The sequence below is a fragment of the Rhyacophila brunnea genome, unplaced genomic scaffold, assembly GCF_057557595.1.
Source record: "Rhyacophila brunnea isolate RB1 unplaced genomic scaffold, BYU_Rbru_1.0 scaffold_4, whole genome shotgun sequence".
Taxonomy (NCBI): domain Eukaryota; kingdom Metazoa; phylum Arthropoda; class Insecta; order Trichoptera; family Rhyacophilidae; genus Rhyacophila; species Rhyacophila brunnea.
This window is the reverse complement of record NW_028233068.1, coordinates 25,387,378-25,414,108: the sequence shown is the minus strand read 5'-3', so window position 1 is coordinate 25,414,108 and position 26,731 is coordinate 25,387,378. Positions and strand designations below refer to the sequence as shown.

General features: G+C 33.4%; 1 protein-coding gene, 1 long non-coding RNA gene and 1 pseudogene across 3 annotated transcripts; 1 reads left to right on the top strand and 2 right to left on the bottom strand.

Moving 5' to 3' along the window:
* Nucleotides 1-1,640: 1,640 nt before the first annotated feature.
* On the bottom strand, nucleotides 1,641-26,731 carry LOC147067143 (uncharacterized). Of its 2 annotated transcripts, none has more exons than XM_085953706.1 (3): nucleotides 26,604-26,731; nucleotides 24,447-25,072; nucleotides 1,641-3,479 (listed from the first exon to the last, which is right to left on the bottom strand). In XM_085953706.1, exons 2-3 carry the CDS (start codon nucleotides 25,040-25,042, stop codon nucleotides 2,669-2,671), a joined length of 1,407 nt encoding a protein of 468 aa, XP_085809832.1. In that variant the 5' UTR covers nucleotides 25,043-25,072; nucleotides 26,604-26,731; the 3' UTR covers nucleotides 1,641-2,668. The 2 variants fall into 2 exon arrangements, with proteins under 2 accessions (XP_085809832.1, XP_085809834.1); XM_085953708.1 differs by lacking the exon at nucleotides 26,604-26,731 and adding an exon at nucleotides 26,264-26,339.
* LOC147067145 (uncharacterized) lies at nucleotides 1,694-12,247 on the top strand. The gene is made up of 4 exons (XR_015071448.1): nucleotides 1,694-1,825; nucleotides 8,437-8,526; nucleotides 9,183-9,298; nucleotides 10,484-12,247. It is a non-coding gene; the product is annotated as an uncharacterized LOC147067145 (long non-coding RNA).
* On the bottom strand, nucleotides 17,007-18,427 carry LOC147067144 (uncharacterized; annotated as a pseudogene).

The window sequence follows — 26,731 nt, the reverse complement described above, 5'->3', positions numbered from 1 at the left end:
TATATGGCAGAACAACGTTTGCCGGGTCAGCTAGTAACTTATAAAAGTTAAGAAAGGGTTTGTGTAAACCGTAGATTAAAATATTATAATTGCTCTTATTTCCACCATCCGCCGCATAATATGTGCACCCGTTATGCGGGTGCATAAATGTAGGCATCTCTTCAAAGTTGTGTTGAGAGTGCCCCAGAGGCAAGTTCCCAAGACATTGGTTGGTGTGCATTGCATGTGTGACTTATAGTCCGTTTACATAATATTATATACTTGCAACTTGTGCGATATCTGTGCCTGAGCACTAGGACGATAGTGGCAAACCTGCCTGAAAAAATACGAACTACACCGCACAGAACATTTTGACGATTACCACCGCCCGTTTCAAATCTGTCAATATATTTTTCTACATGATGAGCGGTAGGTGGCAATCACTTTATATGAACAATTTCCATATTTGTAGGATGTGCAATCCATTCAATCAGCGCTCGAAATGGAAAAATTTACGAACCGGAGCGCTCGACAAATTTTCTAAAGATATTTACATAGTCATCAAATCGTATGTGTATTTTATAAAAATAAATGTGTCAGATTTTCTATTATATGGCCTATCTAGCTCAGATGGTCAACATATTTTTTCCACGAGACGGAGCGATAATTTTACAAATTTCACGAGCCGGAACGGCGCTCCGGTGCGTTCCGTTCTATTTCGAGCCCTGCATTCAATATAAAAATAGGGATTCAAGAGACTGCATACAGGAAAATAATGGCTTTACACCAATAGAATTGAAGGCAACAATTCGTTCCTTGAGAAACGCTTTCATTATTGAAGTCACTAAAATCACAAAAAGTCTGGGGCACGTACTGGAGAAATATATTATTTACAAGCCAACAGTACCATGGTTCAAAATAACTGATAGAATTTAAAATCAAGTGGTTTAAATAAGGGAAACGCAAGCAACAGAAATCATTTTAAGTATATTATATTTATAAATAAAAATTGTGTTACATGTCATGCTATAATAGTCATTTTGCAATATCTATTATTATCTATATCAGCTAAATGGTTTCTAACTTCAACTGCTTTCTTAGAATAATTGCGACAGTTATTAATGAGATATTCAGGAAACCCCTAATTTCTTGCCTCCAAGAACTGTTTATTAAAACTCCTCTCAATATCCTCTTCAGTTATGTAGTGCACAAGTGGCTTTAATTATAATGTCCGCTTTTTCAGGACACAGTGCAATTGGCTTTTCAAATACACGAAACCATGAAACAAGTATGCCAAACGCATTTTCTACAATTATCGTTCTAGCCCTTTGTTGATAAAGGGCCATGACTGGGAAATTCATCTGCTAGAAAACCGGTATAAAGTACCTACTCCATATAGTTTTTGTAGTCGAAGGTTTTTGAGATCAAAAACCAAACCCAAACCTAATATAATTTACTACAAAACAAACAAAAACCTACACAATCTACTTATTTTTGGGTGACAGTAGTTTGTTAGGTTTTGTTTTTAGTTCTCAAAAGAACATAATCATAAAAACGATATGGAGTACTGGAGCTGTACTATAATTCCAATATTTATTCTTATTAATGTCAATGTATATTCTGTTAAATTAATAAAATGTTAATAAACAAACAAACATGTTATGTACTTACTTTAATATCTTTCAATGCAATACAAATAGCTTGGCAACATTCCAATAAATCTTTTTAAATCGCACATCTTGGAATACGGTATAAGTATTCCAAAGATGTATAACAATCACCTGTCACCAAATATTGAATTGTAATTTGTACTATCAGTTTTGCTGATAAAGTGTCCCTCATTCAGGTATTTATAATTTCGATCGTTGGTGTTACTCGAAGTAAAGTATCTCAAAACTTTTAGTCATTCTCAAATGATTTCTAAAACATTCGGGGTCTTGAAAGTTCTGTTAAAAGTCTGCAGTCAAAATGCACCTAATTTTTTTCTCTGATAAATCCATTTTCTCATCCTTATTCGGCAATTTTGCGTATGCTTTTTCTTTTCTTCCAAATCATCGATCATTATGTTAACTACCAAAACAAGTAAAAATTGCAATTAAAAGAGCGATTGCTAACCAAGCCATAACGAAAGTAATCAGCTGTTACAAATAAATTTTACAGGAGAAAAATCTTGCCAGATTTCACTGCTAGACTTCTAAAGATCGTTTTCCTGTATTCTATCATATTATTATGTAATGTTAGTCAATAACTAATAATAGCTATATAAAAGCTAATAAATATGCTACTTTAGTATGGAACTGTATGAACTTTATATCTCAACATTCTTTTGGCCAAGTCACAAGCTATCAGTGGCAAGGGGTGGAAGTAGGGTATTAAGATGAGACATAAATAGTGCAAACTAAACTTTGTCAGCCATACGTCTTATTTGTTCTCAATTGAACTAAGATTACAAATTGCAGATAGTACTGGTTAGTTTTTTTAAAATTCATTAAGCCCTGCCTAAACCACACCATAATCGATAAATAATATTTTATTGACAAAAAATTTAGCTGCAATCGCTGGTTCCTGCTAGTTCCTTACAATAATATAATTATTGCAATGGGGTATCTAAATGAAGATGTTATGCTTTTAGAAACATAAGGTAAATCAAAAAGGGTCTAAGTAAAATCAACAAAAAAAAATATGATGTTTATGTATGTATTGAAATAATCGATGCCCATGTACCACAGCGTATTGTGGCACATTTTGAAGTTATGTCAAGTCTTTTAAACGATGACACATGAGTTTCATCAGTGTCGAGTCCCAACTGTCCATATTTATTACATCCACTACCCCAAATAGAGCTGTCTTCGAGTTTTATAAGAGTGTGTTTAGAACCGCATGCAACGTCGACGACATTTAATTGCAATGTCTCATGCTTAGAATCATAGATGTCAATCAATACAGGTATTGCATAGTTTGTCAATGAAACATTTTTATCACCATTAGAACTGTCTGTGTTCAACTTTTTCCGTTTAACATATTGTAAATCTATTTTAATATCTTGAGCTACTGAACTACCTGTGTTTTCTATATCATTAATCTTACACAAAATTCTGGAAGGTTCTTCTGTTTGTAGAGAAGATTTTGAGATTTTCGATGGTAGTTGATATGTTGTTTTTAAACTGTTTTTATCACATTGTTTCAAATCATCAATATCACATTTATTATGATCGTCATTGTTTGTAATGCACCTATCAATCGTTGCTTTTGTTAACACGTTTTTAGTAAAGCTTTCATAGTGGTCATCATTGATTTCTTTTGATTTAGAAGTAGAATTATTGAATATTCCTAGTTGTCCTCTATCGTTCCACCCCCATGTGTACAGGTCTCCGAAACTACTGATGGCGCAGTTATGCCAACCGCCTGATGATATTTTGACAATTTTGATTCCTGCCAGACCTTGGACTAGCTCAGGCGTATCCAGTGACTCTGTCGATCCATGTCCCAATTGGCACCGGCTGAAATATACAACAAATTATAATTAGTCAGATTAACCATATTTTAAACCACAATAACATTAGAGGAGTCTTATTAATTAACATACGTTCATCTGGATAAATCAATTAATATCATGTATCTATCACAATAGAAAATTTGAATGGGGGCATACATGGTATCTTTAGAAGCTAAGCCTGAATAAGCTGTACATTTTTTAAGAAAGCTATATGTCATATATATTTTTTAAAACTATGTTCAATACGATAGAAGATCATATTATGGCAGATTTTTGTTAACTTATTGATTTAGGTTAACCTTTTTACTGCCGGTAGGTGTATGTATGGCAGTACCTTGCACGCCGCGAATTGTATTGCAAAAATAAAAAAATAAAATCAATTTACATTTCAAGTGGTAAAAATGAATTCTGAGTATGTGACGACATTCCCGTCGTGTGTTCAACATATTTGTATGTTTAAAATAATTGATTTACCCCCCGTTTCCCGTTTAAAGCAGGACGTCCAAAGACGTCATTTTTGTATGAGCGGCGTTCCGTTCACAGAAAAATTTGCATCTTAAGATGTCATCATCATCACAAACTAAGATTATATTAGGTTGGGGTAGGTTAGATTTGGTTTGGTCTGGTCTAAAACACACGAGGAAGAACTAAATGTACATAATATTTGTATGTTTTTATATTGTCAATATAATAACTAATTAATGTGATACCTGAGCTTGTTTCAATGAACGTAAAAGTTTTATACCTATATTTTGACTTGATAGTCTAAAGTAAATGTTAATGGGAGCTGGACTGCGGTAGCCTTGTCGGAAATCCGAGGATATTCTTTATTAATCGAAATCCAGAAAATAGCTAATGGAACATTGGCGAAGTTCAGTTTTAGCGTCCCGTCGTTTCTCAATTCAACAAATTCCTGTCGAATTTATAGGGAAAGCTCTACTATAAAATTTTCAGCATTAGCGGCCTGCACACACAATCTTGTCTGCGTGAAAGCCTCGTGTGTGCGATGTCGCACGGGAATGATCGTGTGTCTAAAGTTGCGTAGCCAACAGCGGAAAGAGTGGGGTTGGTCACGTCCAATCTTTCACGCGTGCTGTACGTCAAGTCGTTTTTTTAACACATTTTACCACATTTAATCTTTCACGTATGCCGTACGTCAAATCATTTTACTACGTTCGTCACTAATGGACGTTCGCAATTTCTCTCGCCAATTTATTACGGATCTCATGAACATATATAAAATATTCACATGTTTGTAGAGAATCAAATCGGCGGCATATGAAAATAGAAATTTACGCGATGTGGCGTATGCAAAAATAATTAATTTCTTCAAAGAGAGAGGATTTCCTGAGGCTAATAGAGACTTCAAAAATTCAAAGCCTTAGGGGTTCTTTTCGGAAAGAGTTAAACAAAGTAGAGGAACGTCAATGTAGCGGTGGCGGAAGAGATGAAGTAGGTATATGAGCCATCATTGTGGTATTACGATCTGCTGCTCTTGACGAAGGACCAAGAGCTTCCAACGGCAAACATGTCAAATATGGATTAGGAGACCAGGGATATTGAGGATGAATCTGTAATCAAATGATGAACTACTGTTCATTCTTAAATAATTTTTAAAATCATCGGGACAGTTTTGACGTAATTCATGAATTAAGGGTAGGTGATCAAAACACAGACTCTTTGTTTTTTGTTTTGACTTAAACTTATACTTGCACCTGCACAAGCTCAGCTAGTATAATATTTCTTCTTTATATATCCATTTATAATGTACAAATTAAGTGTGTACAGATGCCTTCTTGTATAAAAATAAAGCTAAACTTGTTCACGCGTTATATTTTGGTTATGTTGTGTTCGGAAGGATTTGATTGAATTGTTTTATCTCAAGAACGGTTTGTTTACGAAACTGTGTTTGAGCTAAATGTCAAAATGCAGTGTGTCAAAATAACACACTCACACACACTCTTACTAAAACCATGCTAAAACCGTTGAATTGTTGTACGCTCCAACGACTTCCACGATCACGCCGTAATGAACGCGCGATATGCCTTTAGACGCTCAATCCCGGCGCACGCTCCTCAAAACATGCGCAAAACGTTGTGCAATCGCACAGGATATAGTTGGCATGTAAATTGTAGCAGCAGACATCTGACACGTGTGATATTACGCGCTAAATATCGGGTTCCGGCGCGTACGCTCCTGAGCATGCGGTAAAGAATGTGTAAGGCCGCTATTGGTTGCAAAAGGTATTGATTGTATGAAAGTAATGATGAAATTTTTTTTACAGCAGAGTTAAATGTCTTTGAGACGGATCCAAAATTAATTGCTTGTTTTCAATGGTGGTCTGGTAGGTCATTTGGTACATTTGTAGAGATCCTTGTCTTAACTCCTTCTACCAAAGTTTGAGTTTATTTTTGAATCCTTCTAATTTATCAGAGCAAGTCAATATATTTTCATTCTGTTAATTATTATTTCATTCATCATTATTTTATTAAGTTCATGCAGGTGCTCAAATATATTACCAGCCATGGAAGCAAATTTGGCTATTAAGTAAATATTGTATAATATACAAAATTATTTGTTTTTTAAGCAATACGCCGCGGCACACCTAGCATCGTCTCATGGCACACCGGTTGCGGAGCACTGACGTAGAGTAACCAAAGTAATAACTACTGGCGATACATTCAACTTGCAGTAGGTACATGGAATGCAGCTGCTGGTGGTCATTCAAGTTGATAGCTTAATAGTTAAAACTCTTACTCGGAATGAGAGGTTCAAACCCCACTAAGATATCTCTCTCTAGAGATAGAGCTCTTCTAAATTATGTTTATTGCGTGAAAAATGTTACATTTTTAACTTTTAGCACATTAATCCAATTATTATGTAGGTGACTACACCATAAGTACATATGTTTGATGGCACCATAAGGCTCGATTTATTTTTTTTGAACTATATAATATTCGTAGATGTGTTAAATTTGTAGTTGTTTTTATCATTTTACTTTAATATTTAAAAAATACTTGCTTTTCTACTTTATTGTTATATTGGTTATTTGTAATTAAATCATTTTTAAATTTTGTATTTATTATGTATTATGGTGCATTGGCCAATCTCTGGTAATGCCATAATACTCTTCTCTCTAAATAAATAAATAGGGTTAAATCTTAAACTATAGATTATAAAGACTCCATGCATATTCTTGCTAAATAAAACTGTTTTCCGTGTGATTGATTGTGTTGGTGAGTGAACGTATATGTATACAAATATTTGAGGACCTATTATGTGGCGGGAAAAACGCACTATTATTTAAATTATTAGTAGATATGTTCGTTCATTAGTGGATATTTTCAATACTTATAATAAATACAGAAACTTCAAAATATATTATTTAATTACCATATTGTATTGTTAACTCAGTTAACATAAAATTAATAAAGTACATATTATAAACAATCTTAAAGTTACACATTTATCCGCATAAGAAATGGTCAAGTATGAAAGGTATGAAAAACAGATTATATAAATAGACATGCAAAATAGTTATTTTTTCATTAAATTTAAATTATTTTATTACAAATTTATTCAGGCCGGAGTTATTGTTTTCCAAAACATAGTTTGAAAATTGGTTTCTTACATCACGCGCTGCGACGGAGGAACTGTTGTTTCGTCTATTACCTGAGAATTGATGCTGTAGCAATATTATTTATGATGTAATGATGATCAAAATTACCTTCGAGATCTCTTATAACATTGTGTAAAATGCATGTAGCTTTTATTATTAGATAAGCATGTTCCACGTTTGTTTCTATCGTTTTACTTATATACACCACTATGCATATAAAATCCCAAAAACACATTCAATACATTTCCGTGCATGAGACGCTTATTAAAATTTTCACTTTGGCTAAATGCTCACTGTGCACTAAGGCCAACGCAGAGAGCGCTGCACGCTGCGCTGCGCGCCCCGCCCGCTGAGGCCGTACGCTTACAGCTGTCTGTCCAAATAGACTGTCTTCTATTTCAGTTGAAAATTTCTCTAAAACCCATTTGACAATACAAGAGGCAACTTCATTTCCAACTATGCACCCCGAGTTTTATGCCATATCATACTTTACTATACAACTATAATAGATTTACTATTTGTATCATCATAAATTGTTTCATTTAGATCAGTGTTTCCCAAAGTGTGGTACACGCTGCACCGGGCTTTAGCTGCATCTAGCGGGACAACCATTAATACGACATTAATACAATATCCATGCTAGAAGGCTTATCGCATGCGGAAGAAGAGCAATTGTTGGAATTAGCTTCAGATGGATTCATGAAAAAATAAAACATCATTCTGGTTGCAAATGCAATATTGGATACACTCCAGTTTTCAACAGAGAAAGTCCTTAAATACATATGCCTTTTCCAACTTCATATCTATGTGAAGTTGCTTTTTCAGCATTTGTAGACATTAAGGCTGCGAACAGACAGCAAAACGAAGTTTCAAAAACATCCGCCGAACGTCGTCTGGGTCAACGGAACGGTTCAAATGCGTTTGCTCTGGGTCGATAGAAGCCACAGTTTTGAAGGCGATTCATAAAAACATTTATTGAAACTGCACTCTGCTGCGAGAGTATTTATCTCTCAGTACAGTGGCGTAAATAAATCAATATAAAATCAGTACATAATATTGCATTATACCTACATTTATTTTACCACTATTGCTTCTTTTGGAGCTGGACTGTTTTATATCGAAAGCGTTTTGAAAATTACCTATTATTGAGCCTATTATGTATCATCATAAACTTTGTCTGATCAATACTATCGACCGAGGGTACTTGATGGAGTTTGAATTTAAATTCTAATTGATTTAACCTAGATACCTACTAAGTAAAGGATGAAGTATAAAAACATAATATTTTGAATTTGCAGTGTTCCTAAAAATCTGTTGTAAATATTATTAATACATTCGGTAGGTAAGCAGTTTTACAAAATAAAATGTTGTGACACAGCACAGCTATGAGAAGAAGTATTTCACCAGAAGAAAGGCTCGCCATAACTATAAGGTAAACTAAACCATTAGTATTTATTATAGTAGGTATGTACTTATTTAATTTTTTTTTTATTAGTTGACACTTTTATCTTCAATAGATACACTAAAATGGAAACGGGTACTAATAATAATATATTGAAGTGAGAATAATTAATACCTACCTATGTACTACTATCGATAGGTATGTGCCTGTGTACTTGTATATTTATATTAATTATTGTTTTTTTGTTATGTTATAATATATTGGGTGTGATTAATTGACAATAAAATTTAGATGATTTATCTATCCAGCGGAATCTATAAAATATTTTGATTAAATTATATCTGTTTTTCTACATTGCATAAACGCCACTGTCGCAATGGGGTAATTAATTATGTCATACAATACGTGCCATCAACATCCTACCTACCACACGTTCTTTTAAATCTTCGCATTTTTACATTTCACATGTACCTATCTATCTTGTAATTGTTTCAGTTACGAAATGGATTCTGAAGAAGAGACGATGTTGTTAATTCTTCTCTTGCATAGAGAGAAAAAGCTTACAAAAAATAGGAAACTTTGGATACATCCTATATTAAGAAATAGGTTTAGTGAAGGAAGTTTTTATAACTTAGTTGTTCAATTTTATTAAAGTCAGATGAATCAATTTTTTTTAACTATTTCAGAATGTCATTGTGCTCATTTCAACAATTATTAGCAGTTTTAAAAAATAAAATGATGCGACACAGTTATGAGAAAAAGTATTTCACCAGAAGAAAGGCTCGCCATACTATACTATAAGGTAAACTAAAAAATGGAAATGGGTAATAATAATATATTGAAGTGAGAATAATGAATACCTACCAACTACTATTGATAGGTATGTGCCAGTGTACTTGTATAGGTACATATTATATTTATATTAATTATTGTTTTTTTGTTATATTACTTAGTTGTAATTAATTCATAATAAAATTTTGATAATTTATATATCCAGCCGCTACAGTACCTACCATATTCCAAAAAAAAGTTGGTAGTTATCAATTCAAAACAATAGTATTCAATTGGAAATATAAACAAATTTTAAGGGGAGATATTTCAAAATAAAAGAATGTTTATTTATAATATGTTTTAAATGTTTATTTGATAAAAGATACTCTTATATACTTCATTGTTACATAAGATAATATAAAATGATTACTAAAATCTACACATAAGAACAAACTGTGCAAATAAAAACCGCTATTAGATTAGGTAGGTACCTACTATAATACTATTAAAAAATGCCGTCGAAAATTGTTGAATTGTCACTTCTGTCGGAAGATGGGGAAAGTGGTTGCACGGTTTCTTGATGAGAGGATAAGGAGGAAGTGGGTGGAGTAGAGAAAACAGCCGTGTATTTAGACGTTGAAGGTACTGGGGTTACTGTAGGGATTTTAACGGTTATCGGGACGTCTAAAAAATGAACCGTTATTTTCAGAGCGTGTCAGTGCGTTGTATTTTTTCAGCACCTCGATAATTTCTGCTTTTATATCCATCCAGTTTGTATTTATTCGATATACTATCAAAGTCTTCACGTAGCAAGAAGAAAAAAATGCTTGTAAAGGTTTTCATTTTGGTTAGTCGATTGCTCCTTGTCCATCTTCACTTCAAATCGTTTTACTAAACAATCGATGACTTTTTCATGGGGTGATAATGTATATTTCCTCTTTTTTGGTCTTCCGGGAGTAATCTCGTCATTTTCCTCTCTTAAATCCTCTGCGACTAAACATCCCACAGTCACCCCTCTGTTTTCAACCTGCGGCATCAAAAATGACAGTTAGTTGAAATATACATATGGTCGTTGGAGAGGTGTTGCGGATCCACTTTTAATTTTCTTGTTTCTAGTGACATGTCTGTGAAAGCCGTCTTTTAAATTTCTCCACTTTCGTTGAAGTTGTTGTGCTGAAATTAAAAAAAATACAGTTTGATTTTTTTCCTGTTTCAGATATTTAGCTATTGGGTGTTTGTTCTCGGATCTACATTATTCTTAAGATGTGGACTCTCCACAATAAGGCTGATCGTTCGAGATGTTTTGTCAACAAATTTGGATTACCCTGAAAGCTAGTTGCATTCCAACACCAACTGAAGAGAAATGGCTCAAGATTTCGGAAGGCTTCAAGATGCATGCCCATTTCCATAACTGTATTGGGGCTATTGCTGGGAAACACATCAGAATTATTAAGTCAGCTGATAGCGGCTCTTCGTATGATTATAAAAAATATTTTTCATTGATCTTGCTCGCTGTATGTGATTCAAATCAAATGTTCACATTTGTGGATAAAGGATCTTACGGTCGTAACTCTGATGCAACTATTTTTGAAGTGTATTATATAAAAAGCTACAGGAAAATACTCTCAATATTCCACCACTTCGACAAATTTCAAATGTTCGACCATTATTACCATATTTGTTTGTTGGAGATGAAGCTTTTAACTTATCAGAAAACATGTTAAGACCATATGGCGGGCAAAATTTGGATGAAAAAAAGAGGCTATCAACTATCGTTTATCTCGTGCAAGGAGAAATATTGAATGCGCATTTGGAATTTTAGCTAAAAGTGAAGAATCTTTCAGAGACCATTCTATGTTTCTGTTGCTTTCTCCACAAACATAGTAAAAGCGTGTTGTATACTGCATAATTTTGTACATGCAATTAAAAATATTGCTAAACCATCAGTCCTCCAAAATGTTGAACAACCAACTAATCGGCAAGAAACAAGAATATAATTTCAATTCGAGACCAATTTGCAGATTATTTTGTGAGCGATGAAGGAAAATTAGAGTGGCAATATAGTAGAATATAAATAATATGCATCATAGTCTTAGTTAAATATATTATTTTTTCTTTCTATCTCCATAGTTACCTTAATCTGCTACCAGTGTTGCCATCTTTTTCTATGCTCATTATAATACAAAGGTTTAAAAAATATAGTATTTCTGAAAAAGCTATAGTACATGAATATTTTTCGTCAATTCTATAAAAAATATCGTATTTTGGCATATTTCACACTTTGTATTGTAGGTACTATTATAATAATTATATTACGGTTGGCAACACTTAATAAAATGGTACACTGATGCAAAAATAACAGCTTTAAATATTTAGCTTCTATAATAATGACATTTTTATTGGTTTTGGAACATACTTATTACCCATAATGACTTCATTCAAGCACAATAATCAATGATCTCCATCTACGATTGACTTAATAGTTTATGGTATTTTGCCATTTATGATTTATAAATCAACTTGTGTCCATTCAAACATTTACACTGGGATAATATTAAGTACTTATATGTTTGAAAGGGTAATATTACAAGACACCTGCATTAAAATTTATTATTTCCACCAAAACGATTATCAATCTATTATGTACTGTATAAGAAATGTTTAAATTATACCTAATCATTAGTAAGTAGATATAGAAAAACAATTTTCCCTCCAAAATGCACATAAAACAATTACGTATACCTCAAATAATTAGTTTGTAACAAGAAAAATACTGTTGTTCGGATAGGTTAATCATTAAATCCCTATCTTGGTTTAAAATTTTTAGTTGATGAAACTGGTTCCTATGAAATGATAGGTATTGTATAAAAAAATCGTGAAAATATATTTCAAATGCTAATACCGACAGTAGATACTTAGTATTTTTGTTGTTATATTGTTTCAATTTTTGTATCTATGTATAAAAATAAACACTTGCACAAATTGCTTTTTTTTCTTTCTCCTCGAAATCCTGTATAAATTCTTTTCATTTTGTTTAATTATTTTATTGCTATATTCTGCACACTTATGGTTCCAAAGACATGGGTGGTTTTTGATTGCTACAATAAATGAATCCGTGTCACAATCCATAACGTCTTAATCACAACGTAGTCTGAACTACTCTAATTGTTATTTAGTTTCAGTAAAAGCACTTTCTATAAAAGGGTTAGCGAAAAAACAAAGCCTTTTAAAGTAATCTGCCAGGACCGAACTTTTGAAAGCTGAAATCTATGGGGGCGCGTATTAAGAAATATTACTGATTAACCACATAATTATGGTCAGAAAGGCCTAATAAATTTTATTTACCAATGACAAACTCACGACCGGATGAGTGGGTATTTTTCATTAAAAACTTGGGTATAATGTAAAGGTTTAAGCCTACGCAATCTGTACCTAGCACATTGTCATATATATTATAATATGGAGAATGTTAAATCTAAGTCGGTTCCATGACAAAGCAGGACAGTGACAAACAGAACAATAAGGGGAAAAATAAAACATCCATTTTGTGGAATCATTTTATTAATCAAATACTTATAAAACTTTAGTTTATAAACGAAACATATCTAGGTAGGTACTTATGTAATCACTGCATGTTGGCTATTTGGCGTAAAAACCTCAATGTATCTGTTTGATTTTGATAATCATGTACAACTATTGCCACTTGATTACTAAGGGTCTCATACTTTTTCTTTATCACTTCAAGGTGACCTGTATGAGAATTGGCTAATAATAATCGCTGGCAAGCTATTAAAAAGGCATTATTTTCAAAATAACGGTTTTGTAAAAAAAATGTATATATATATATATACCTAATAAACAGTTGATGGTTTCACCTAAAAAATGGAAAATTTTAAAACAATAAATATTTATATACATTTCGTTTATGAACTTAAGTTTTATAAGAATTTAATTAATAGATTCCACAAAAATAAATGTTTTATTTTTCCCCTGGCTGTTCTCTTTTGCCATGTCCTGTTTTGTCTGGTTACCATCTAAGTCATACTGTGTGTCTGGGGAGTGTAAAAATAAAGCCCAATCATGATGAATTGTTTGCAACCAGAGAGATTCATTTGAATGCTTAAAGCTTATTTGGGCTATGTCTGCATTTGAGTATAGCTAACAAAAATTCGCATAAAAGTCATTTAAAATAACCTCTACACTATTTTAATAAAATTAATATCTATAATAACTGGGGGTGAAAACAAAGAGTATAGCCCTGGCGTTCTACATCGGCACTGTTGTACGCTAAAAACGATTTGCAGTTGTGTTGGAGTTCTTTGGTAGTATTGACACAGGGTGTGCATGAAGAATTACGGTAAATAAGCATATTTTTATGACTTATTGTTTTAATAAAATATAGAATAAAAATGCGTACATTAGAACATAGGTACCTATATATTAGTTACTTATACTGATAATTACAATTCAATGAAAACATTGTGTATTATTATTTATTTAGTTGGGATTAGGAATATACAATATTTTGGAATTTATGAATTAGCCTTAACGATATCATTATCATTATTTAACAGATTAGTTATAAATTTATAGAGAACTAAACAATTAAAGACAATAATTATAATACCGTAAAGACATAATTTTGTTGGCAATGTCATTTAATTATACATACAATCATTAGGACTTCGGAGAACAGTTACAAATGGCATTTTCAACTATAAGTATAATGCTGTTAAAGTAAAATAAATAATAGGAAGAACATAATTTAATCGTGTATTATTATTTATTTAGTTAGGATTGGGAATATACAATGTTTTGGAATTTATGAATTAGCCTTAACGATATCACTATCGTTATAAATTTATAGAGAACTACACAATTATAATACCGGCAATACATAATTTCGTTGGCAATGTCATTTAATTATACATATAATCATTAGGACTTCGGAGAACAATTTCAAATGGCATTTTCAACTATAAGTACACAATATGATACGCTGTTAAAGTAATATAAATAGTAGGAAGAACATAATTTATTGAAGGTATTCGTTGATGTCATCCATTTGAGTCACTGTCTGTGTGCGTATCCATATCGTCTTCGTCAGAGGTATCTGCGGTGTGGATTATAATCTCACTGGTCAATTCATCCGTTCTTATGTCGTATTCCAAAAAACTGCGTTCTTTTATTTCCACATGACCGCAGATATTCCGCCACTGTTCTATAGGCAATTGATTGCAGGCTTCTGCCACCAATCAATCTACAGATGCCATTGTCATTTCAATATTGTTCTTGCCTACATAACCTTTAACCCTTTAACAGCCACTGACGAGTGGTTCTCGTCATGGGCGTCTACTTTCGTGCGCCCGTGACGAGCGAAACTCGTCGCGCCGTTTTTGAGCCTAATATGAGTCATATATTTATTTTTTCAATTTTAATACGTGTATTGACATCTATGGGCAAGCTCTGCAGGCAGAAATGTTTGAAAAGTCAAATACATCGCGAGAATAAAGGGGATTCCCGAGAGGCCCGTTCAGGGTTACCGATTTCTTCCCATGTACTGAGAAATTTTTGACTCATTAGTTCGCACCGCTATCGCGTAATAATTGGTCGTCGGGATGATAGTCTGATATGCGTTCTAATTGAAAGAATTTGCATTTTTTCTTATTGAAATTTAATTTGTGTTGAGTTACGAAGTGTTGTGAGTATTTATATTTATATTTCGCGTATGATTTGCGTATACAAGTATTATATTTACGAGTTTACTTATTGAATTGAAACATTTTCGATGTTTTCAGATTGAAAATTTTATTAGTGTCGAGTGACTAAGTACTGTGACTATTTTTATTTATATTTTGCCTTCAATTTGGACAAACAAAAGTGTTATATTTACGAGTTTAGTTTACCAATTTTTCCAATTCAAAATGGATGAATATTGTGAAGATGGTGAAATTGACAATCTTTTAGAAACGATTGAATCTGAAGACGATAGTGATGATTCCGAAGTTGATGAAGTTGACGATACTTTGGAAGTTGAAGAAAATGAACCAACTACATCCGAAGCTACTGAAAGACCGACATTTGAGTGGAAATCGGATTTATTTGACCCGCGCGCATTTTCATTCGATGATACTGAATCGGGATGCAAAGCAGATAGTTTAGCTTCGGATGCAATTGAAATGGATTATTTCAAGTGTTTTATCCACATTTCCTTTATTGAAATGATAGTGCGAGAGACAAATAAACAATTTAAATTTGCTACAAACAATATCACGGTTCTGAGTGATCGTTTACGACGATGGGTAGACTGCACAACCGATGATATATACACATTTTTGGGAGTGTGCATGCTCATGTCACGTAATTCTCGCAATAAAATTACTGAACACTGGTCTATCAAAAGACCCTTGATTTCACCGTATTATTCCGAATCAATGTCCAGGAATCGTTTTGAGCTCTTGCATCGAATGTTGCATTTTAGCGATAATGAAACCCAAATTCCCGGAGATCGATTGTACAAGATAAGACAGGTCTTGCAAGAGCTGAAAATTTCTTTCAAACAGTACTTGTATCCTTATCAAAATTTGTGCATCGATGAGAGTCTTCTTCTCTTCAAAGGGAGGCTTTTATTTCGCCAATTTATCAGAACGAAGGCAAGTCGTTTCGGCATTAAAATTTTCGTAATGGCCGATTGTAAAACTGGCTTTGTGTTAGATATAATAATTTATACAGGGAAAAAACAGAAATTCAGAAGAAAAATTACATCGGAATATCAGGCAACGTTGTGGTGACATTACTTGAACCGTACTTGGAACGAGGACATACGCTTTTCATCGACAATTGGTACAGCAGCCCAACATTGTTCAAGTACCTGTATGACCACCGGACAAATGCCTGCGGAACGGTGAGAAGAAATCGAATTGGGATGCCGAAATTCGTAAAAAAATTGAAGAGAGGGGAAACCGAGGCATTTCACACTGACGAAATCATGGCATTGGCGTGGAAAGACAAAAAAGACGTGACAATGTTGACCACAGTGCACAAGAATGTATTCAAACCGACGGGAAAAGTAAACTATGTGACAAAAATTCCTATTTCAAAACCCGAGTCCATCGTGGACTACAATAAAAACATGGGCGCTGTAGACCAAAGTGACATGATGCTTTCATCCGTAAACTCATCACAAAAAACCCTGAAATGGTACAAAAAACTTTTTTTCCATCTATTAGATTTATCATTACTGAATGCGCATATATTGTACCAACAAAAAACTGGTAAAAAACAGCCCTTAGGTGACTTTCAGTTGAACGTTATTGGTCAACTGATTCAAAAATACAAGACACAGCCAAAGACAAATTTGAAGCGGAAGGTGCCGCTACCCACTAGGCTTACGGAGAGGCATTTTCTGGGTAAAATGCCACCCACGGACAAAAAAAATAGTGCCACCAAAAGGTGTTACGTATGTTATAATACAAAAAACAATAAGAAACGTAGGGAAACGCGGTTTGTGTGCAAGCAATGTGACATTGCACTATGCTTTGAACCGTGTTTCGAAATTTACCATACGGAAGAAAACTTTTAGAGATGTTTATGTGGACAGTGAAAATAATACTGATATTGCAAAAAAAAATGTGTATTTGTAAAATTTATAATTTTTTTTTGAACTATTTTTTGTAAATTCGCAGTGTTGTGATAACCCTAACCTTGGTGCAAATTTTCCGACATTTTCGTGAAATTATGAATGAAAAACCCTTTCGACGAACTTCAAATGATGTCTCATAATATGTAAGTGCTTGATATAAAATTTTCCACTGATAATTTTTTTTTTATATATTATTTAATTCTTGGGCCCTGGAGATTATACCTAGTATTATCAGCTGGGCTGCTAAAAGGTTAACAACAGACCATTTAACTCTGGGTGATAAGGAGGTAATCTCAGTACAAAATGCCCGTGATGATTTAAAATAGCATCTATTTTGTATTTTACATGCCGAGATTTATTCATTAGTATCAAGTTGTAAAGCTCCGGTTTGATCATCGTCTATGAGAAAGGTATATTATTATCCTGTAGCCACTGAATTATTTCACCCTTCTTATTATTTGATGTTGGTGCTGGATTCAACAGTTTATTGTGATATGATGCATTATCTATAACAACAGATTCAGGTGGTAGGTTAGGAATTAAGATTTCTTTTAACCATTTTTCATAATTACTGTAGTTTATCTCGTCATGATAATCGCCACTTTTTAAATTGGATTTAAATTTTAATAAAGCATTTGGCACAAATCCATTTTGCCATCAGCCAGCATGGATTATTATTAAGCGAGTACCTTTTGAAATCGGCTTCTTAAAACCAGAACTCGATCCGTCAGAATAAGAATATGATGTGGTATGTATGTAAGTTTCATCCGTAAATATAATAGATTTCCCCTGAACACGATATTCTTTAATTTTTCTTAAATATTCAATTCTTTTGAAAACTATGTCACTTTTTTCCATGAGCAGCTTCCGATTGTCTTCTGTTTTTCTCCATCCAAACCGTTCCTAAACCAACTCCTGATGCATCCGAAACTTCTGTCACAACACTACTTTCACTACACATTTCGTTTTTATTTTTTACGTATGTATTGTCACCAAATCAATACGTGCGACCCCCGTCGCGTTAAGGTTGTCTACCCCTGCGCTGAACAGGGCAGAGGGATAAGGGTCGTTTTAAGAAAGCGGCGAATCGGGAACATTTCAAGGTCAACAATGCAATCCAGACTCATACTACCTGCTGCGTTACGCGAAGCAATTACAAAATAAAGCATCCGATAAGGAAAAGACAAACGTACCAGCGAGAAACATGACGCTCCCAGATATCAAGAACTACACCTGACCGTTCGAATATCCACTCCATTCAACTTAAAATTGTAAATAACTAAAGTTCAAGTACGCCGGCAACAAAAAAAAAACGTCGGCATCTTTCAAATATCGAACTTCCCTGCTGCGGTTATCAAATCTCAAAAATGGACACCCTAACGGCCTCTCGCGGTGGATAACGAAGCCCACGGCCGCCAGGAAATACTCCCCCCTCCTTTCTGGCAGCACAGGGGAAGCTTTGAAATGAGCTGGCGCAACGTGAAGAAGCTTTTTTCTTCCTCGACGTCTTGAGGACATCACCTGGACCTCTACGGCACCTTCACCCGAAGGTCTCGAAGATCTCACACATCAGCACGTCATACAAACCTAAGTACCCTGTGTCGATATTACTGTTGCTTTCTTATTCGTTTATAACCCTGTGTATTATTAGTTTTCGTCTTTCCCTTCTATTTCGCGCCGAATTCACTTCAATCTAAATAATATCAAAACCATGCCCTGTTAGTATAGAATTAACTCCAGTGCCATTGGCTTTGTTTTTAATTATTGTTTCTTCTTTTTACGCTGTATATTATTGATTTATGTGTGTGTTTTTCTTTTTGTAGAGATAGCGCCGTTATTCGTGGCCTGACATATAATTTCATCTCATGGTTATTTTTAAATTTATTCAGCGATCTACTGACTTTGATATTGTCATTAACGTGTTTAGAAATTAAGATTAATTAAGGCTCGTAATTTTGTAGTATGTCGTATGGTGCCACAATATTTTAATCGGGGGATAAAGTAAATAATAGTTGTGTTAAATTATAACGGATCGTACCGTATTGGTTTGAAACCAATACAATCATCGCGATACGGTGAATATACCGCCACCTGTGGATACCCGCCGAAAGTGTGTCAGTGGCGCGATGTTTGTTACGATTTGACATATTAGTGTAACTTTATTTTTTTGTTTTTATGATTTCGTAGTTATGTCGGTATAAATCGAGTCAATAAATAAGGGGCGGACGTTGTGTGCATCATCGAAGGCTTGTACCTCTATTTCTGCCCGTAAAAGTAAATTTCATTGAACGCCTCCGATCTGAATTAAGCGAAATTTTGTGGTACCATGTCTCACCAAATACACGTAAATATAGGTCTTTGTTTGTCCCCGATTGGCCTAATAATCAACACAACTGCACTGAATAGCTGGCCAGTTGCTGAGAGTTCACAATCTTCGATTCTAAATTAATCAATTATTTTTGTTAAATGCCACTGCCACCTGTGTTTGATTCATGGAACATAGAAATGGTATCTAATTGAGGGAAATAATGGATTCAGAAAACCCGCAGACGTACCTCTTTCCGGAGAAAGGTCAACTCGAGGAGTATGAGGTGGTTTTGGGTAGCCTAATCTCTAAAGCTTCAACCAGTGGTTGTCACACAGGGCACCTCCGGCCCAGTAGTTGCAAACAAAGGCCCATATTAAAGTGGTTTTATATGAACAAATCTCTGTATAATTTGTTTGATTTTTGAGACTCCTTTCTCCGAATCCATGCCTATACCAGTATAATTAATTACCCCTTTAGATCCCTACCATTAGTTAAGTAAATTTGTGTTGTAACTAGTTGACTATTTTTGTTTATGTATAACGCAATAATTAAACCTGTCTTTGTTATTGAATAATATTATAACCCATATTTCTGTTGTCGATTGTATTAAACGGATCTCTGTCGAGACGACCGAGTGTTTCATTTCGACCACCCGAGTCACCTTTCTTCTCAGTATATATATTATATATAACTTCCTACGTTTGGGCATTAATATTATGACTAATTAAACGGGACATTATAATTCAGTATGCGTATCGTTTTGATAACAATTACTATATGACGATTGCAAAGAATGAGTTTATGGTATGTTTATTACCAGTGAGTCTCAATAACAATAGAAACTCCGCCTTTTATGCCCCTGCACTGCACGGATAACCAATTGGAGATAAAGTAATAACTGCAGGCGGTTCTAAGTAGGGTTTTATTACAGGGCTTAATGCATACACACAAATAATACCAAAACAGATGCGAAGCAATTTTAGCGTACAACAGTGACTCTGTAAAGTGTTTTACCTATACTACTATCCAGTTAATAGCTATAAGTTTGCGAACACAATAAGGCACATATTGTATGACATAATTTATTACTTTAGTCAGAAAAATTTGAAAAAATCCTCCTTTCTTAATTAGTGTCATCAAGAATTTCACAGTGGCATTTATGCAATGGGGAAAAACAGATATAATTTAATTAAAATATTTTATAGATTTTTTGTATATTATTGTTAGAACAATGCAATATATTATTATACCTATTGTATCTTTTATCAAATAAACATTTAAAACATATTATAAATAAACATTTGAAATATCTCCCCTTAAAATCTGTTCATAATTCCAATTGAATACTATTGCTTAGAATTCAATAGCCACATATTAAAAAGATAGCTATTTTAAGGTAATTTCGTGTTAGTGTACCTACCAATATTTCATTCTATTTTTTATGAAAGGTGTTTTGAATTGATAACTGCCAACTTTTTTTTGAATAAGTATGTAATTTAATATGGTACTGTAGCCATTGGATAGATAAATTATCTAAATTTTATTGTAAATTAATCACAACTGATATATTACAACATAACAAAAAAACAATAATTAACCCAATGTTTACGGGCTCTTTTAATTAACCTGTTAATTTGCATTTGAAAAGCAATTAGCAAAAACACAATTTTGTGCGGCCCGTAAGCATTGGGTTAATATAAATATACATGTACCTATCAATAGTAGTAGGTAGGTATTCATTATTCTCACTTCAATATATTATTATTAGTACCCGTTTCCATTTTAGTGTGTATCTATAGAAGATAAAAGTGTCAACTAATAAAAATTAAATAAGTACATACTACACAATAAATAATAATGGTTTAGTTTACCCTCTTAGTTATGGCGAGCCTTTCTTCTGGTGAAATACTTCTCATAGCTGTGGTGTCACAACTTTTTATTTTATTTTGTAAAACTGCTTACCTACCGAATGTATTAATAGTATTTAAAACAGGTTTTTAGAAACACTGCAAATTCAAAATATTATGTTTTTATACTTCATCCTTTACTTAGTAGGTATCTAGGTAATAAGGTTTTTACCCTTTCTTCGTGTATTAACTTATAATCTTTTTTTATTGCATTAATAAGCTGGAATTCAATGTTAATGTGTATTTGCCATTGGCATAGTGGGCACAGCGCCTGAAGATGCTGAAAGGCAAAAGCCGGGTCGCAAAAAAATACTCTAATGGAATAGTATAAAACTTAAATCAATTAGAATTTAAATTCAAACTCCATCAAGTACCCTCGGTCGATAGTATTGATCAGACAAAGTTTATTTCTTTTATTTTGTTAACTGTCAATTCATATTATATAATATTGTTTATTTTATTTTTTATATATTTTTTATTGTAAATTTTGACTAATCATAAATATTTGTTGATATTAATGTTATTGTAAGTGTTGATTGTTTCATATTTTGTGTTTTGTTAATATTTTGAAATAATTTGTTTAGTGCCCCTGTGGGTCTATTCTATGCTTATCGACCGCTAAAGTGATAAAGTGAAAAATATTATCAAACTTAGGGTAGGTTTGTATCAAAATATTAGCACTTATTGTAACAATTACACGAAGCCGGTTTTTATTGTTGCAATAAGTGCTATATTTTAACAGCACCCATCTTGCTGCTGTTAAAATATCGCACTTATTGCAACAATAAAAACCGGCTTCGTGTAATTGTTACAATAAGTGCTAATATTTTGATACAAACCTACCCTAAGTTTGATACTATTTATCAATTTAGTGTTCGATAAGTATAGAATAGACCCACTGATGTAGTATGAAATATTAATGTCTAACCTCATTAATTTGTTATTGGGAAGGTATTATTGGGCAGATAATTTATGTACCTATTCTTAGATTATTTCTGTCGCTTTGGATTTTGTTTGATAAATATTGTTTTTAAAAAAAATGTATTCAGTTGAAAATGTCCCTCTGAGGCGGACGAAACCGGTCGTAATTTATTGATTTAAAGTGGAATAAGTTAACAAAAAAAAAATTGCGTTTTATTAAATTAAACAACAAAGTTTATGATGATACATAATAGGCTCAATGGTGGGTAATTTTCAAAATGCTTTCGTTATAAAACAGTCCAGCCCCAAAAGAAGCAATAGTGGGAAAATAAATGTAGGTATAATGCAATATTATGTACTGATTTTATATTGATTTATTTACCCTTGTACGCCACTGTGCTGAGAGGTAAACCCCGGCTCTTCTTCTTCTTAAACTAGTCGGGTGATATAGACCAAGTTTTCTTCCATAACCAACTGTTTAGACCATAAGGAATCAATTATGGTTTTAAACGTTTTAAAAGTCGTCTTTTGACGGCTTGGGCATTGCATGATTTTCTGACACATTTTGTTTTTTTTTTATAATGTCCTTATTTTCAATCTTTCGCAGATTTTTTTTCTTGGGATTATTTTCAGTTGCCTGCATTCGATTAGATTTCGAGACCTGAAATTAAATATATATTATGTATACTTTACATATATACCATGTTCGATCCTAAGATCATATGGACCTTCACAGAGTGGAGGTTGTATCGAAAGATGTTTTTTGTATCTTAGGAGAAATGGATGTTAGCTACATGCTAAACGAAATAGGTGCAAACTCTGGGTATGGATATTTCCAGACCTGGGATTTGAACAAGGGATCCTTGACATTATAAACCGACATGGTAGCCGCAAGGCCATCGTCGGTGTCTGGGTACTTTATGTACCTACAGTGAATTCGGTATTATGTTTAAACTTGAAACGCCTTCACAAAATCGATTATTTTTGGAAATCCATATCCTGTTATTTAAAAGAATAATATTCCATATTTTCAGTAACATAATGCGCTTTGTAGTAAGATAATCAAATTATTAATGGCAATGATATCCTTCTAAGAAATTCACTCTATCTTCATTGCGTAGCCCATTATCTTAATTTCCATTACCGTAATCATAGTACAGGTAAGAAAATTAAATGACATTTTTTCCACATAACACACTTCACTAACTAGGAAATATTTCAATATTATGATAATAATACAGTACATTCTCAGTAATCCGCCGTTCGATTATCCGACAACTACTATAATCCGCCGTTATTTTTACTATTTGCAAGCACAAAATCAAGCTCTATAATTCGCCGGTATTCAATTGTCATATTCAGTAGTCCGCCGCGTACAAGTATACAACGCAGATGAGACGGGTTTATTTTGGAAACTTCTCCTTCGTAAAACGTACGTTTATCGCGAAGAAAGTAATGTACCAGAGAGGAAAGTGCCCAAGGACAGCATCACAATAATTATGCCGTGCTCCAAACCGGGACACACCTACATTTTTTTTGCGGACACCAATAAATAATCATTTCGCTAGTGCTCGCACTGAACGTTTGACATTGACTGCTGACTAGATAATTAGTTTTTAATTACCACATTTAAATAGCATGTATGGCCACTCGATCGTTACGCGCTAGGTGCATCTTTATTGTCCAATGACTTAAGAATATTTTTTTTTTTTACATTATATAATATTTTTAAGCGGTGAAAATGTAACCATTAGGTAAAGAGATCCATAATTTAAGTTATTAGCAAAAAAACACTATATAATAATGTAAAAATAATTTATCACAAACATATTTTTAACATCAACTTACCTATGAAACGTAATATCATCTTCTTGCTTCTCACTACGGCTACCAAATTTAAAAACAGCACATTTATTTAACCATCTTTTCTTTTAAATTAGTTTCCTGATGGCGTCATCCTAACTAATATTTAATGGCTACGTATATGAAAAAATAATTTACACAATCATTGACCTTCTATTTCACTCGTAACGAATATTGTAGAGATTATAAGCATTCCGAATGCTGTGTCACACTCGCTGTCACTTATGGTTAAATCTTTTGTATTATTCAGTCATAAATAAAAATAATTTAATTGATTTATTCTAATTAATAATATATACATATAGACCTAGAGGCCACTGGATCGATGAAATGATAAAGTTCTGCGGAAGTACGTGGCAACGCAACGCACAGGACCGAGATAAGTGGAAGCAGCTTGAAGAGACCTTTATCCAGCAGTGGATAGATTCAGGCTGATGATGAATAGATACATAACAAATATTAAAATTTAAGTCACCTCGAACTAGCTAACCTATCAAAAAATATCTCAAGCAAAAGTGGACAAGTAAATCATTAATACCTTCCGCCTCCCCATGTATATACATTTCCTTGGTCAGTCAATAACATTCCGTGCTCGTGTCCACATGAAATATCAATAATCCTTCCTATGCAATGGGCAGTGGATATTTCAGAAGGTATATTGAATAACCTTCCCTCAGAAGAAAGAGCAATATTTATCATGGTGCCGCAAACAATCTTTTTAACAGTATCTTCTTCAGCTTTAAGATCATCGCTTTGTTCAATATCAATGAAATTTGGCAATCTTCTCCATCTTTGTTCAACATTATTATCGAGATAATATTTCCAGACAAATTTATTTTCAGTGTTATAAAACAGTATGTGTTTTTCAGAACAAGCAATATTCGTGAATGCGTTGCCAGTGGGAGTAGTAATTATTTCTGATACATTTGGTTCACCTTCCACAAAACCTTTCATTATGAATTTTGAATTAATATTTACTATATTGTATGCCCATCTAATGTGAAAATCAATCGTGTCGATAGTTTCATTATTAATTCCTCCATAAGCTTCGAAGTCTAGAGCAGTGAAATTATTAATGAGGTAATCATTTTTTGGCCATTGTCCGAATCCATTAAATCCTGAATAGACAAACATGCTATTCTAAAAATAGAATTATTGAATTTCCTGAAAAAAAAATGAAACAGTACTTAATGAGAAATACGTACCAAAATATACTTTTTTTTTTGACCATGTGTGATCCTAATAAGACCATAAATGGGCCTCCTCCACAGGGTGGAGGTTTTGTATCAACAGATTTTTGTTTTCAAGAGAATTAGATGTTGGCCACTTGCTCAGCTTATTAGGTCCATACTCTGACTCCAAACACAAATTGAAAAAGAATATGTGTATTTGCCACTCAGGATTTGAACCTGGGACCCACGATATTATAAGCCAATGTGTAACCAAATTCCAGTTTTGAAGTAAGTGCCATTTTTGTATGTAAGAAAATAAATAAGCATTCTCTCATTTCAGAGTTTGTATGAAAGTAATATGTCCCAGAGTTCCTTTTTATTAAGTAATTATTTTTACAATAATGCTTATGCTCCATCTCTATAGGAGGTTTACTTTAAAATCTCCGTAATTTACCCATTTTATACCTAATAAGTTTTGGAATAAGAGAAGACATATAGGTACATATAATTAACAAAGACAGCCAGATGTTTTAGAATAAATATGTGTAACCTATTATATATAATGCTTTAATACTGTTATACCTATGCAGACTTGCAGATGGGTAACATTAATATACCTATTTGCTGATTTCTCATCACAGCCATTTAAGGAACTAAAAATTCCTTTCCTGCTTTTGACATACATTTCAATGCCTCTCTGCTACCAGTACCAATCTATATTGACCATGGTGCTACCACATGTTCATATTCACAGCATTGGGTACCATGAAAAAGATCTGCATCCGGTACTCTGACATATCAGCAAATACAAGAAAAAAGATCACGTGGCATATGAAAATGCAGAGACTGCACTGGATCGGCCATGTGCATAGATTGCCGGAGGATATACCGGCAAAGCGGGCTATGTACGCCACCCTTGATGGTAAGAGAAGACTTGGATGGCCGAAATTGAGAAGGCTGGACTGTGCCACGGGAGATTTAAAAATGCTCGGTCAAAACAATTGGAGTGTCGGCCGCTGGATCGTCCAGGATGGAGGAAGTTTTTGAAGGAGGCCAAGACCCACCAAGGGTTATAGTGCCATACATGATGATGATGATGATGGTAAGAATATAATTGCGTCACACTGCATACAAGTATTTCTTGTTAATCATTCAGTTTCTTATGGGATTTGGAAAGAGGTACCTAATCAATCAAAGCTGTACACATGTTATACCAAATTGCTATGGGCACTTTTCATTATTCACTGTTTTATTAAGTAAGCTTATTGCAATATTTCGATAACTTTACTATAGGTCGGTAAATGTAGGTACTTGGTAGGCACCTATCATTTTATTAAAACAATTTAGGTAAACTAAATTTATCAATGCCTCGTGGTAAAATTGAATTCTCTATAGAATAAGTTTATTTTTTGATACGGCAACATCGTACAGCAGCGTGGTTTAGCGCCGAGTATTGAAGAATACTTGAAAAGAAGTCATTATTACGAGCTTAATCTAAGATCTTGAATATTTGATACACTTACCGATTTATTTATATTTAATTATCCGTAAGTCGATCCGTATGAATGAATAATGTCGTAGTAATGCACGCGACAAGACAAGTATAAAAATACAATGACGCTTTTGTATTTTGTAATGTCAAAAGAATTAT

Excerpts from the sequence above, each read along its gene's own strand:
- LOC147067143 (XM_085953706.1), bottom strand. The coding sequence starts at position 25,042 with ATGTTTGTCTATTCAGGATTTAATGGATTCGGACAATGGCCAAAAAAT. Across the intron at positions 3,480-24,446 it reads TATACATGGGGAGGCGGAAG|CCGGTGCCAATTGGGACATG; the intron begins GTATTAATGATT and ends TGTATATTTCAG.